The 13,905-nt window shown below is 50.3% G+C and overlaps 1 protein-coding gene across 5 annotated transcripts in view; it reads left to right on the top strand.

The window, feature by feature from the left end:
* The window catches only part of CARNS1 (carnosine synthase 1), a 32,872-nt gene extending 20,157 nt beyond the window's left edge, over window positions 1–12,715 (top strand). For 3 of the 5 annotated variants that reach the window (XM_083619118.1, XM_083619119.1, XM_083619116.1), the window contains 6 exons: window positions 3,081–3,568; window positions 3,838–4,039; window positions 4,803–4,888; window positions 5,369–5,600; window positions 7,210–7,481; window positions 9,617–12,715. In XM_083619118.1, coding sequence (XP_083475244.1) covers window positions 3,081–3,568; window positions 3,838–4,039; window positions 4,803–4,888; window positions 5,369–5,600; window positions 7,210–7,481; window positions 9,617–10,849 — 2,513 coding nt within the window. In that variant the 3' untranslated portion in view covers window positions 10,850–12,715. The remainder of the gene's footprint in view (window positions 1–3,080; window positions 3,569–3,837; window positions 4,040–4,802; window positions 4,889–5,368; window positions 5,601–7,209; window positions 7,482–9,616) is intronic. The other 2 variants (XM_083619120.1, XM_083619117.1) reach the window with 1 other exon arrangement.
* The last annotated feature ends 1,190 nt before the right edge of the window (window positions 12,716–13,905 follow it).

Genomic DNA, 13,905 nt, shown 5'->3' with positions numbered 1-13,905 from the left:
TTATTTTCTAGTATTGTCATGGTACGGGAACGTGGTGACCTCTGTACAAAAACAAGGTCTTTTGTGCTGTCCGACACATATACACTTAGAAATAGATTTGCCCAGCGTAGCCGCTAATTTTGGTACCAGCTAAAATAGCCGTTCCCAACATGGCTGGTGAATCTCAAGCGTAAGCGTGTGACACGGGTGGGAATAGCTTTTTCCTTCTCTAGTGCAGTTGTTGCCCCGACTGTTAGGGGAGGGTTCTGCATGTGCTGCTTCCCTACAGCAGCAGATTATGAGGAAAGGGTCCCCCCCCTCTGTTCAGGTCTTCAGACAGACTACAGTGCATGTACAAAGAAAGCAGGGTTGCATATGCTGTCCCCATTCAGCCTCTCTGTGTTAGGCTGACTGTACAGATTCTACAAATGCTGAACATACACACAGCTCCCTCCCTGCAACTATCGGGAATCCTGAGGTTCCACGTGATCAGTTTGGGAGACTGAGAGTAGGGACTGCTCTTTGGAAGGCTCAGTGGCTAGAGCATCTGCTTTGCATGATCCCTGAACCCACGTTGAATCCCCAGCATCTTCAGGTAGGGCTGGGAATGTCCCCTGTCTGAATCCTAAAGAGCTATTGGCAGTCAGTGTTATGACAATTTTGAGTTAGATGCAACAGTGGCCTGGCTTGGTATAAAGCTACTTCCTGTGTTCCATCTGAAAATGACCAACGTCTAGAGGTAAAGTGAGGGCTGCATGCCTCTCACAGTGCTGCTGGCGAAGTGGAAAAGGGCAAAGTTTCCCTAAGGCCACATTCACACCATACGTTTAAAGCACTACGATACCACTTTAAATAGTCATGGCTTGCTTCCCCCAAAGAATTTTGGGAGGTGTCATTTGCTAAGGCCCTCAGGCATGGCCAAACTTGGCCCTTCAGCTGTTTTGGGACTACAATTCCCATCGTCCCTAACCACTGGTCCTGTTAGCTTGGGATGATGGGAGTTGTAGTCCCAAAACAGCTGGAGGGCAAAGTTTGGCTATGCCTAGCTAAGGGTGCTGAGGGTTGCTAGGATGTCCCACTCCTCTCCCAGAGCTACAATTCCCAGAGTGGTTAAACTATAGATCCCTCTTCACAGGGAACTCTGGCATTGTAGCTCTGGGAGGGGAATGGGTTCTCCTCTCAAAACCCATAACAAACTACAGCTCCCAGAATTCTTTTGGGGAAGCCACTTCTGATTAACATGGCATCAAAATGCTTCAAATGTATGGTGTGAATGCGTCCTAAGAGAGTTAAGAACTCTGCATCGCTTTAAATTAGATTAGGTATGAGGGACAGTGGATATGCCTCAGGTTACTGCTGCCCGAGGTGAGACATTTCTGAAGGATAGAGCAGCTGTGTTACTGCAAGGCACTTCATTGGAGGTGAAGTGGCTTATAGTGCTGCTGTGTGAGGGAAGGTTTTTTCCTCTTTGCCTCCCCGCTGCCAGAGTATGAGAATTTGGTTACAAAACTGGAGGATTTTGAAACTCTGTCTTAATGGACCAAAACTGATAATCTGACAGCTCAGTTCCAGGTATGGCTGGCTTAGAAGATAAGAAGTGCTTCTCCCCGCCCCCAGTGCTGTGGGTTAACACACACATAATATCTCAGTAAGGGAGTGTGTGATGGTGAAGAGTTTCTCTTAGTTTACTTTTACTTTGCATGATGAATATCTTTTTTGTGGGTCAAAGGAAATGCCTCACCCTTCCATCTGTTGCCGTGGAACTGGAGGTAAACAAAAGGGTGTGGGTTTAGTTTCAGATAGCCAATGCATAAAATGAGAAACCAAAACAAAGAAACATATATATATCCACACAGAGGCAATAACCTTCAACTTTGTAAAGTAATGCATTTATAGTTGAAGGTTTTGTCTTATCTAAGTATATCTTCTATATTTTGGGCATGCTCCCCTCCTCAACTTTGGATTGAATACCGCATTACTGACTAGTTTCAGACTGGGGGGAAACCCCTAAAAGATTAAAATGCATTAAAGATTTAAAAGATTAAAATCAGGTTGTGTTCCAAAGAGGGTGACCAGAATGGTGAAGGCTGGTGGAGAAGGCTGGGTGTTTTTGCCTGGAGAAGATTACGGGGGGACATGATAGCGGTTTTCAAATATCTGGAGGGCTATCACACAGAAGATGGAGTAGACTTGTTCTCTGTTGCTCCAGAGGGTGGAAATTGCAAGGAAGCAGATTTCAGCTAAGCATTAGGAGACATGTCCTGATGCAGTAAAAGCTGTTGGGACAGTGGAGCAGACTTGTCTTAGGAGATGGTGGACTCTTTCTTCACTGGAGGTATTTAAGCAGAGGCCGGACAGCCATTGGCCAGACTCTGCAGCGGGGTGCACTAGAAGTCCTCCAAGTTTCCTGCCAAGTCTGTGGTTCTAGAGCAGGACTGGACAACCTCTGTGGCCCTCCAGAGGGTTGCTGGGACTTCAAATCCCATCACTCCCAGTCTGCATTGCTAACAGAGGTGATGGGCGTTGTACTTCAGCAACATCTGGAGAGCCACTGGTTCCCCCATGCCTATTCTAGAGGGTAAAATTTGACTTGTCACCTCGGTAAGCCCTAAAAGCACTGGCATGAACAGACCAGTTTTGCTAATGTGATATAAATGGAGCATTAGTGCCACTGGCTACTGATGGGGAGGAAATGTAGTAGAGGTGCTAATGATGTCACAACAGATGATTCCATTTCCTTTCCCCTGTTCAATCTCTCTCCATTCATAGGTGACTTATGGGAAAGCGTGACAGAGTAACACTTTCCAGAGAGCCAGAATAAGATATAGTCCTGCTTAGTTGGCTCCAAGGCAGTTGTTGGGGCAGATAATCAGGGTGTTGACTGCACTGAGAGCATGTAAGGCGCCAAGTCTCCCAGCTGCTGCTGATTACTCTGACGCGACTGTCGCGCAGGCTGCCGCATTTTGGCAACCCCTCCCAGAACCTTTAGTAGGGGAGAGATTTTTGCCACCCTGGTCCAGCTCGGCACGTTTCTCTGCTGCGTGAGTCTTATCTTGCACACACTCATGGGCTGGGTTTGCCCTCTGCCTTCTCCTCCCCAGGTAACATGCTGCTCTGCCTGTCGCCAGCCTGGCTCTCAAAGGCACCATCAGAATCCCACCCGGGAGAGTCGTCCTTGCTGGTCTTCAAGGCCGTGACCTTTGAACTCGGCGGCCGCACAACCCTGGAAGAGTTTGCACCCCCGCGCCGTGTCACCTACTTCACTGGCTGCTTTGGGCCCTGCAAGGTGCAGGGCCAGTCGGCAGCAGAACTGGCCCGAGACCTCGACTGCCCCACGGGGGGCTCAGGAGAGCTAGCTCGCCTGCTGGAGGACAAGCTCCTGACCCGCCAGCTGATGGACCAGCAGGCATGCGTGGCTGTGCCCCCCACCCTGGCCTTCACCTTCAAGCGCCCGCTGCCTCTGCGAAGTGTGACAGAGGAGCAGCGTGTCCGCATGGTGGAGCTGAGCGGCCGTGAGGGGCAGGACAACCTGCTGCAGGAGGAAATAGCAGCCTTCCTGCAGAGTGGCGCCATGGAGTCCTATAGCCAGGTGAGGAGCCCTGAACCTGAGATGGAAAGCTACAAACAGGAGGTTTGGAAAGGTGCGTTATTATACGGCAAGAGCAGTGCACTTCCTGTATCCGGGACGGGTTGCCAACTGATGGCCCTCCCGTCAGCCCCAACTAGCATGGCCATTGGTCAGGGTGGGTGCAACTTGCAGTAAAGCAACATGTGGAGGGTCTCAGGTTCCTCACTCCTGGAATTTGAGCCAAGATAATCCTCTGAGCCTAAGTGTTGTCTCTATTGTGCTTCCTATAGGTGGTGGTAAAACCATCAGGCTGGCGCTGGAACGGAGCCCAAGCTGTGTCATTCCATGCTAAGTCAGAACAGGGATGCGTCCTTCAAGCTGTCCTCACACTGCTGGAGACCCTGGAAGAGGAAGAGAGCATTTTGCTGGAGGCCTTCATTCCCACTGCTCATGTGGTCCGGCCTGGCCCTCCTGACACGAACGGCTCCCCATGTAAGGGATATATTTTCATCCCTTCTCACTGAGGTCGGTCCACATAATGAACTGTCCTCCAAATTAGCGCCCACAATTATGATTGTTTACTCCATAAGTGAGTCTCTCCCATTGACTGCTTCATGTCATCTCTTGCCCACTCCAGAGCATCTGAAAGAATTGCCTTGAACCAGCTATTTCCTGAAGGGATCTAAGTGGGCAAAAGATGGCATGGGCAGGTTGGGGAAGCTACCATATTGGAATCTGATAATCCTTCAGGGGCATGTTGCATTGTTGATTGTACTCCAGACTTTGGGCCCCTTCTGATGACCTGTTTACTGAACATTCATCCCAAATTGCTTGCAGAAAGCTTATGCAGAGGTTTGATTACATCTGGTCTTTATTGACAAGTGTTCTGAGTTGTTTATGGGGTGGTTATACATCAAGGGCAATTTGTCCTGCATTCATCCCCGATTGGCATTTGGGGTATTTACATGTCTTTCCACCAGTCATTTGTTTATCCCGCACTGTCACTTTCCAAACCACAGAAAGTATTTCTTTTAAAAGTGCATTTGTTGTGCTAAGCCAATAGAGCCCTTTGGTACCTTGTAAACGTGCAAGGCTAAAGTTCCAGCATGCACTTGAATCCCTCCTGCAAAATGATGACACTCTGGAGGCACCCCTTCTTCTTTTCACTCCCCTCCACATGCCCCACTCCTATCAATTTGCCTCTCTGATATATTCTATCTCCCTCTCCCTCCCTCTCCTACATCTCCGATTCCAGGCAATTCATCTCCACAGCCCAATCTAGCAGTCCGAATATGTGCTGTTGTCTGCAGATCCCGAAAAGACCAGCCTCTGCTAAGCAAGGTAACCAAAGCCCAGAGCTCCACTACAGATTGGGGAAAGAAAGCCCAAGGAATCCTCGCTGGCAGAAAAATTGCAGCCCTGTACTGTAGTCCATTCCTCTTACCTGTTTTCAGGGGAACAAATTGTTGGTTGAGGGCAAGGAAATAAGTGGCTCTGCCCAGTTTTAAACTGTTCTGTGGGGAAGACACACAAACACTGATTGGTATTGGTAGATTTGGGTGATCTTTTGACTCCAAAATAATGTCTTGTTTGAAACCAGGCTAGCTTATTTTATCAACTGTCCCACTCACAGTCTCTAACCTTCACCTGGAAAGACTCCAGAAATCATAGATCCCGGCACAAAATCCCACAGACACCTTGCATGCACACAACCATAACCCACTGTATGAACAGAAGAAAGTAGAAGGCTAACTGGAGGAACAGATGCTAGAATGACAGCAGCCCAGAGAGACTGCATGCATTTTTGTGGTTCTCTTTCAGGTGGTGTGTGGTGTGGGCCGGGCAGATAAGCCCCTGAAGCACCAGGCCACAGTGCCCCAGACTTTGGAGAGCAGCCTGCGTCAGTGGGGACTAAAGGATGAGGCCCAGATTGCAGCCATTCATGCCCAGATAAAGCAGAAGGCTGAAGCAGCCATGAAGGCCTTCATGGACATGGAAGCTGGCCTGTCAGTTGAGCAACGAGGTGGTCGCCGAGCACAAACCGACATCATTGGTGAGTTACTCTGTCAAGTCATTACGGAGGCTGCTTCTAAGACATTGTGGGGCCCTGCACTTTCAATGCCCAGAATAGCATGAGGCTCTCAGCGTTCCTCAAGCCCAGTCTCCATCAGCTGTGGGGCAGCAGTGCAAAGCAGCTGCACTTAGCCATGCACCAGCAAGCAAAACTCAATTTTAATCAGCTATGGGGAAGTCCTTGCCAAGCCCTTGTGTTCAGAAATCCTTGCACTGGCAGAATGATTGGCAAAGTGTGGTGCTGAATTCCTCCTTTTGAACCAGTGGCAGGTTGGGACCCTGAAATCCCACAACCCCAGAGATGCATACACCTTTTGGTTCTGGCCTCTGATGTGGACATGAAACTGTCTTAAGTAATGATTCCCCAATATCTTCAGTGTATGTTTCTGGTAGTGCAAGAACCAATCCCTCAAGTTTCTGCAGCCCAGTGATGGAGCCTGAGTTGCTATTGTGGAAACTTCTGCTGTAATGCCTTCTGTGAACTCTTTGCCTCAATAAAATTCTTGAGCAACAGGTTCCTATGGCAATCATTCTTCCTAAAACCAAACAAAAAAATGACAAACCCAGTTGCCGCCCCTTAGTTACGTTTTGATCTCATTGACCAGCTTATCAGAAACCATTAATTCTCATTTAGATTTATTTCCCACTGTATGATGTGTACTGTACAAAACTTTTTCATCCTCTCTCACTCACTGCCTGATGGCAGTGGCCTGCAGATGTACAAAAGCTGCATGCACACTCTTCTCCCCTTGCTTATTTTATTTATTGATTTCTCATCCCTTGGCCATTCTGGCTGGGGCTAATGGGAGTTGGAGTCTAACAACATCTGGAGGACCACAGGTCCCCATACTTGGATTAATTCATTGTTCTTAGTGCACCTTTGAGGTTTCTTCTCTTTCATTCCTTTTCTGTCTTTATGACACATTTGGCCCAAAAGTTCATTTCGATGAGAGATGTTCCCTATTGGCCCAATGTCTAATCCTCCAGCCTTTACGGAATGAGGGGCTGGTCCAGCTGCGCCTAGGAAGAGGGTTGCTGCCAGCTGCCAACCTCTAAGGCAAGAGAGCCAGCAGCAGCTGCAAATTTGGCCTGACAGCAGGCGAGGAAACTGGCGGGGCGAGAGGTACATCAGCAGCGGCACAACTTCTCAGTGTGTGGAGCAGTAGTGAAAAGTGCAGATTCCACATTAGGAATCATTAGGGAAGGAATTAAAAATAAAATAAATTTTTGGAGGATAATTCTGTCAAGTTGGCCCTGTAAAAAGCACCATGTTCAGAAAGCAGGGTGGGATGCTCAGTTATCAGATCCTAGTGGGTGACAGAAGAGTACTGCTGCCTTGATGGTTTCCTGTGGGCAGGCATGTGGTTGGCAATCCATGTGAAATGGGATGCTGGATAAGATGGACCTTTAGAGCAGATCCTACCAGGGCTGCTCATACGTATAATGAAGGAGCTCTTACTTCAGTGGGGTTATTTGTTCCATCAACTCACCCTTGGGATTCGGCTAATGGTTGAGCTGACCAGAAGTTCAGTGATCTTCAGCCACATGTTCTTGATTGACAGGGCCTCCTTTGCTTCTCCCTTCTCCAGGTGTGGATTTTCTCCTAAGCTCAGAGGAACAGGTGCTGCAGCTGGTGGCCCTGGAGATGAACTCGCAGCTGTGCCTAGAGACCTGCTCCGTCTTCGAGTCCATGGGCCGGGTGGTGGGGGCTCCAGCGGGCGAGGCAGCACGCCCCCTGGTGGAGACGATGATGCGTCGCACGCAGTGCCACCTGATGGAGGGCAAACACGTGTTGGTCATTGGGGCCGGCGGAGTCAGCAAAAAGTTCGTCTGGGAGGCAGCCAGGGACTACGGGCTAAAAGTAAGATGCGGAAACCGGAGCCATGCAGCCCCCCACAGGCTGCAGGATGGACTAACTAGAGCAGCACCCCCCTAAAGCCCCCGTCCATATAATATAAACTTTATGGGTGCCATCTAAGCACAGAGAGGGGAGAAAGGCACAGCCCCCTGCCAATCAAAAGGGCTCACCATTGTGCTATGCACTTATGCCAGTGGAGCTGGCCTGCTTGCTGCATTGCTGCTCCCCGGTCATGCTATTCTTGAGGCTGGCCATCTTATCAGGATTACTTCGAGCAGGGCATCGGACAGCCCAGTCTGGAACCAAGTTTTAAGTTGGACGAGTCACTGGGGATGGAAGTGAGTTCTTGAGGATTTCAGGCGTAGCCAGGTCTGCTTCTTTCTTAACCACATCTTGCCTCCATTTAAAAATGGTAGGAAGCAAACATGAGGCACGACTGCTGTGCGGGTTCTGGATCCCCAAGATCCCAGTCTGCCAAGCAGCACTTGCTTCCTTGTTCCTGGCCTTCTATAGCAGCCAGGAGGCTTCAGAGGCTAAAGCGTCTTCTGTCACTGCTTCTCCACCACAGTGTGCAGCTGTTTAAAGTCACAGGCTAAAGGAAATGGGATGGGAGCCTTACAGCTGAGGCAGCAGGGATGCATAAAAAGAACTTTTTCAATGAAATACCCCTGCTTTGCCTCTCCCGTCCCTTGTATCATTATTTATTAGACTTGTTAGTCACTTGTTAACTAAAGGTCTCCAAGTGACTTTCATTCTTACCTTCCTAAACATTGTAGTTTTGTGGCTTCTCCAAACTCAGAAGAGAAACCCTGTTCCGTTCTTGGTGCTGGGACATAACCATGCTGGTTATTGTCTCCTTTGGAGGACATGGGTGTACAGTGCAGTTTCAAGAATGAACTGTCCTGGGTTATCCTGTTTCTGGGACCTCTAGATTACCTTTGGAGCCACAAAGGGGCCCCCCTCTAAATAGGCGGGAGACTGACAAGCAGAATAGATATGGGGATAGTATGTGTGGGGAGGGGTGGTGGTGATGTTGTAATGAAATGAAAACTAAATTGGCAGGAGGAGGCAGCTGGTGGTTTAGCCAGCAGCAACTAGTCCCATTTTGCTTTCAAAAGCCCAAGTGCCTTGATGCCAGTTTATTCCTCTGAGGGCTGAATTTACCCCTGTTGGAGTCTTGCTGCCATTTTGCAGTTCAGACCCTGAACAAAACATGTTGACCAGAGTCTATGTCAACAGCTACGGTCTTCACAATGGGACCGTCTGTATGCTTTATTCTCCTGGAAAATGGCTGTGCTCTGGAGTTACTTTAAAGTGGTGGTGGTGGGGAGCCTGCTTGGATGTCCCCATGTCTCTGGAGTTGCTATATGTCCCTGCTAAAATCATCAGCAGTGAAACCGTTAAGGCTGCCTTACACATCCACTCGGCTTATTTGTTTGTTTAGTTATTTACTTAAGCTATTTATATTAAGCGGTGTAACGTAAGCCTTAAAGGCACACAATGGATATGCTTATGGCTCTCAAAGCCCAGTGAGCTGAATGGAGGCACCTCCCTGATGCAAACTGAATCCAGTTTAAGGAGGCACAGTGGACACACAGAGCAGAAGAGTGACTCCCTTTTGCACACACTCCCATGCAACCACCTGGCTCAGCTTTTTGTTTCCGCCCTTTTGCCAGCCAGGGTCCTTCCCCAGCACCTCCTCCTCCTACACCTAGAGGACAATGTCTCCTCATTCTAAATTCTCTTGTTGCTGAAGCAGGCATGTAGAGAAGGATCAGATCCTGTCTCCCTCCCCTGCCGCCAAACCTGTGGGTTCCAATGGAAGCTGTCCCACCTGAGCACAAATGGGATGCCTGCAAGATGGGGAGTTGCTGCCCATAGATTGGAGCCTACTTCCCAGGGGGCTGTTGTGCCGTGCCTGGTCCCAAGGAGCTGTCCTTCTCTGGTACTGTCAGTAGTGATGAATCTCTGATTTTTCTCCCATCTTCTCTGCATCTCTGCCCTTCTGTGTCTGCCCTTCCTTCTTCCCCATCCCTGCTCCCACTCCTACCTCTCTCCTACCCCCCTCTCTCTCTCCCCATCTCCACCCCACCCCCCTCTTTCTTTCTCGCTCTCTTTCTGATCTTTCCCATCCCCAGATCCACCTGGTGGAGTCCGACCCCAACCACTTTGCCTCCCAGCTGGTGCAGACCTTCATCCACTATGACACCACAGACCACAAGAGGGATGAAGAGCATGCCCAGAGGCTGCTGGGGCTTGTGCAGGAGCGGGGCTTGCATCTGGATGGCTGCCTCTCCTACTGGGACGACTGCATGGTCCTGACGGCACTGGTGTGCGAAGGGCTGGGCCTGCGCTGCAGCTCCCCGACAGCCATGCGCGTGGCCAAGCAGAAGAGCCGCACTCACCTGCACTTGCTGCGCCGTCGCAAAGAGGGGGCTCGCTGGCCCTCGGCAGCGCTCTATGCCGTGCCCTGCTGCCACCTAGAGAGCCACACGGATGTGGAGCGGGCTGCGAGCCACATCAGCTTCCCTGGGGTCATGAAGCTAGAGTACGGGGCCGGGGCTGTGGGGGTCAAGCTGGTGGAGGATGCACAGCAGTGCCACCTGCACTTTGACAAGATCTCCAGGGACCTGCAGGATGACTCAGACCACCCGGGCATCGGGCTGGGCTGGGGCAACGCCATGCTGTTGATGGAGTATGTCTCCGGCACTGAGCACGACGTGGATCTGGTGATGTACGAAGGGCGGATGCTGGGGGCTTTTGTCTCTGACAACGGGCCCACCCGGGTGCCCAACTTCACCGAAACGGCAGCCTGCATGCCCACCTGCCTGCCCCCTGACCGTGAGGCGCAGCTCATCCGCGCTGCCTACCAGTGCTGCTTAGGCTGCGGCCTCACCGACGGCGTGTTCAACGTGGAGCTGAAGCTGACCGCATCCGGCCCCAAGCTCATCGAAATCAACCCCCGCATGGGCGGCTTCTACCTCCGCGACTGGATTCAGGAGATCTACGGCGTGGACATCATGCTGGCCTCCGTCATGGTTGCCTGTGGGGTGGTCCCCCTCCTGCCTGCTCGCTCTCGCCCCCGCATGCACCTGGTGGGAGTGATGTGCTTGGTGTCGCAGCACCTGCAGGCCCTCAAGTCCACGGCCAGCCTGGAGACGCTCCAGGCCCTGCATGAGCGTGGCGTCATCCGCCTCAACCTGCTCGATGACGAGCTCGTGTCCAGCGAGTACGAGGAGCCCTACTGCAACGTGGCTTGTGCCAGCTCTAGCCGCCGCGAGGCCTGCCTCAAGCTGCTAGGCATCTGCCAGGTGCTGGGCATCGACTCCCCACACTACCCTGTGGCCCACTTCCTCTCGCATTTCAAATAGCCTTGGAGATATGGCTCCCTCCGTCTGGAGCTGAGCCTGGGCCTGCTCCGGAGAGGGGGCCTTGCCTGCCCCTGATCCTAAATTAGCCTTCCCTTGCTCCCAACTCACCACTGGGGTTTGCATTATTACACAAACACCCTATTTCCTACAGTCTTTCTCAAGTGGCTGCTGTCTCCCTCAGGAAGGAGCGTGGCACCATCTGGTGCCATCTCTGGTAAGTGCCACACACACACACCATTCACACCCTTGAATGGGCTCACATGGTCCTATTCAATGCAGAGTCCCACCCTTCTTGAAGTCATCTCCTCTTCCTTTATTTGCAGCTCTGCTTAATTCCCCGACTACAACCTCGGGTCCTACATTGTTCCTCCCCACCACCATACACAGAGGCAAGATCTCGCCTCTTCACTTTCCCTTTCTTCCGCTGGGGGAAATGTTGTTGGCTCATGGCCAGGCATCCCCTGGAGAGATCCTACTTCATGCTTCCAAAATCAGTGGAAAGAGGGCTGGGGTCAAAAAATTCTTACAGTCCCCACCAGCCACAGTGATCCTGCAAGAGCAAAATAGTGCAAATCTAACTCTGAGCATTCTCCCCCCCCCCCGCCCCCAATATCGAACCCCTGTATGCAAAGGTCATCTACTTACGGGAAAGTCCGACAAACTCCTCTGCCAACCTACTGTAACAAAAGGACCATATGCAAGCCTGCAATAACAGATGTTTACAGAGCAGTAGAATGTAAGACATTAACAAGCTAGTTCCACTGACTCAGCACTTGCAAACCCCCGCAGTAACATCCTAGCGCCGCGTGATCCTTTTAGGAGCTAATGAGCATGCACAATACTGTGCTCATAAAATGACCATAGAAATAATAGGAGGGCAAACAGTGATGCAGTGGCAATCTCTGACATGCATGCTTAGGTGCTAGGAGAAGTCGCCAACCAAGTTTTCAGTGCTTGCAAGAGAAACTGCTGTAACAATCTCCCTGCAGTGTCCCAAGAGAGACCCTACAGTAGGATATCGCTGTGACAGCGCTTCTAAGCACCCACCAGTAACACATTAGCATATGAGAATCTCCAGTGAAAAACAGCACCAGCACTCCTGACTTACCTTAAAATAATCAGCCTTCCGACGGAAGCCCCTTCCAATGCCCCTGAAGACCCGACACTACTAAGAAACCATAGTGCCAGCATTCCTGAGTGTTTCTGCAATAACAAGCCACAACCTTGCCACCACTCTGAATTATGGTGAAGTAGTAATGCTTTGTGCATAGTCCTAGCATCCCCAAATAAGTGACGCTACCAATATAGTACCAGCATCCTTAAAAATGCCTATAACCAGCATAAAGGAAAAAGAAGCAAACGCAGTTTTGACTGGCATGGTGGAAGAGCATCTCTTGTCTGTTTAGCACGCTAGTGGAAAACTCTGGCCCTCCAGAAGCGGTTGGACTACGACTTCTGTCAGCCCCAACCAGACATGGCCAATGATCAGAGATGATGGGAGCTGCAGTCCAACAGCATCTAGAGGGTCCATCAGCCTACCACACTTGTTTAATAGCTCATGGGTTTCCTGCAGCTTATGAAAGAGCAGTTGCAGGATGGAGCACCTGAAGGGCCTGGGATGACATTCCAGAGCCTGTGAGGCTTAAAATGACAGGCATATTGATCCCGTTGGGGGAGAGGGGAGGCAGGAACTGAGAGATTCAGGGTGCCCATGATTGGGTGACTAACAGCAGGACCATTAGTTAAGTGTGCCCTCCTAACATGGGTTGGTGACCCTGCCTTCCTGCCTGCCTATCCTTCCCAACACTTCTGTAACCAGGCAGGCATAATAGTTCCTCCCCCACAATAAAATGCCGTGTAAAAACATCCAGACTGCAGAGGTGTTATTTGCACCTGCCCCAGAGCTCAATACCCAATTGCTTACTGGCTGGTGAAAGAAAACCTGGCAGAGAATGAAGATCCGCTGAGAAGCAAGTGGATTTTGGAGGACTTCGCTGGATGGATAAGTCTCTTCACAGCCACCACCCCCCTCACCCCATGGACCTGTTCACTTCAGGGAGGCTTCCAGATGCTTCTATAAGAAGCTGCTCCCAAAGGGGGTGGGGGTGGAAATAGCGTTCCAGAGTTTGGCTGTTCATCATCTTATGTGAAGAACAAAGACTGGCTTCATTCAGCACCCAGACCAGATGTTCTTTTCTGCACTGTTCTGCCCAAGGGTATTCTCTCCTCTGACCTAGGGTGTTTAGAGCAGTTGAACCAGAATTTATCCCCTTCCCCGATTCCTGAAAGGAAAGAGCAGCTCTCCCTTTGTCTTAAGCACTTTGCAGGTTTAGGCAGAGCTACTCAGTTGAACTGTTCTCTTTAACCAAAATGACTGAGAGGAGGGGTTTGACATTCTCCAATAAGGAGGGTGAGGTAGGTGTAGCTGTCATTCTCTTACCTTGGTTCTGCTTTAACCAACCCCTCACCTACATAGTTATGAATGACCTGTGAAAAGTAGTCTTCTCTGCTGCTTTGGAATGAATCCTGATACTTTTCAGGCCTTGCCATCGGAACCAAAGCTTCATTTGCTGGATCTACCCCACACATTTCCTGCCTTCTCTTCACAAGACAATCTTTGTACTTAACTAAGACCAGCGAGCTCGTGAATTCTAGATACAAAACGTACCATGAAGAAACCTAATTACGTGACCGGAATGCAGTAGTCATATTGAAGAGAGGGAAAGAGAAAGGGAAAAAAAGCTCTGGCAAACTTTCTCAATTTGCATTAACTTCTGCTCATGAAGTAATTCCATAATGTCATGGAATTTGTAATGCTTTGGCAGTGATGTAGCGTGAGAAAAGTGCTTCAGCAGGAAAGTGCTGGAGGGTAAAAAGTCCAAAGCTGTAAAATGAAATGGGGTAAGGGGTGCTGTTGGCAGAGGGACTGAGCAGTGGAGAAAGGGAGAGGAAGTAACTGCCAAGCCACTTCTGTTCAGCCATGGAGAATGCACAAGTCCCAGGCATTTGACATTCTGTAGCCTTAACCATTCTACCAGGGATACTGGGAGAGCTCA

The sequence above is a fragment of the Podarcis filfolensis genome (genome assembly GCF_964270895.1).
Source record: "Podarcis filfolensis genome assembly, chromosome: 1".
NCBI lineage: Eukaryota > Metazoa > Chordata > Lepidosauria > Squamata > Lacertidae > Podarcis > Podarcis filfolensis.
Note: the sequence above shows the minus strand (reverse complement) of the source record. Positions and strands in the feature narration are given on the sequence as shown.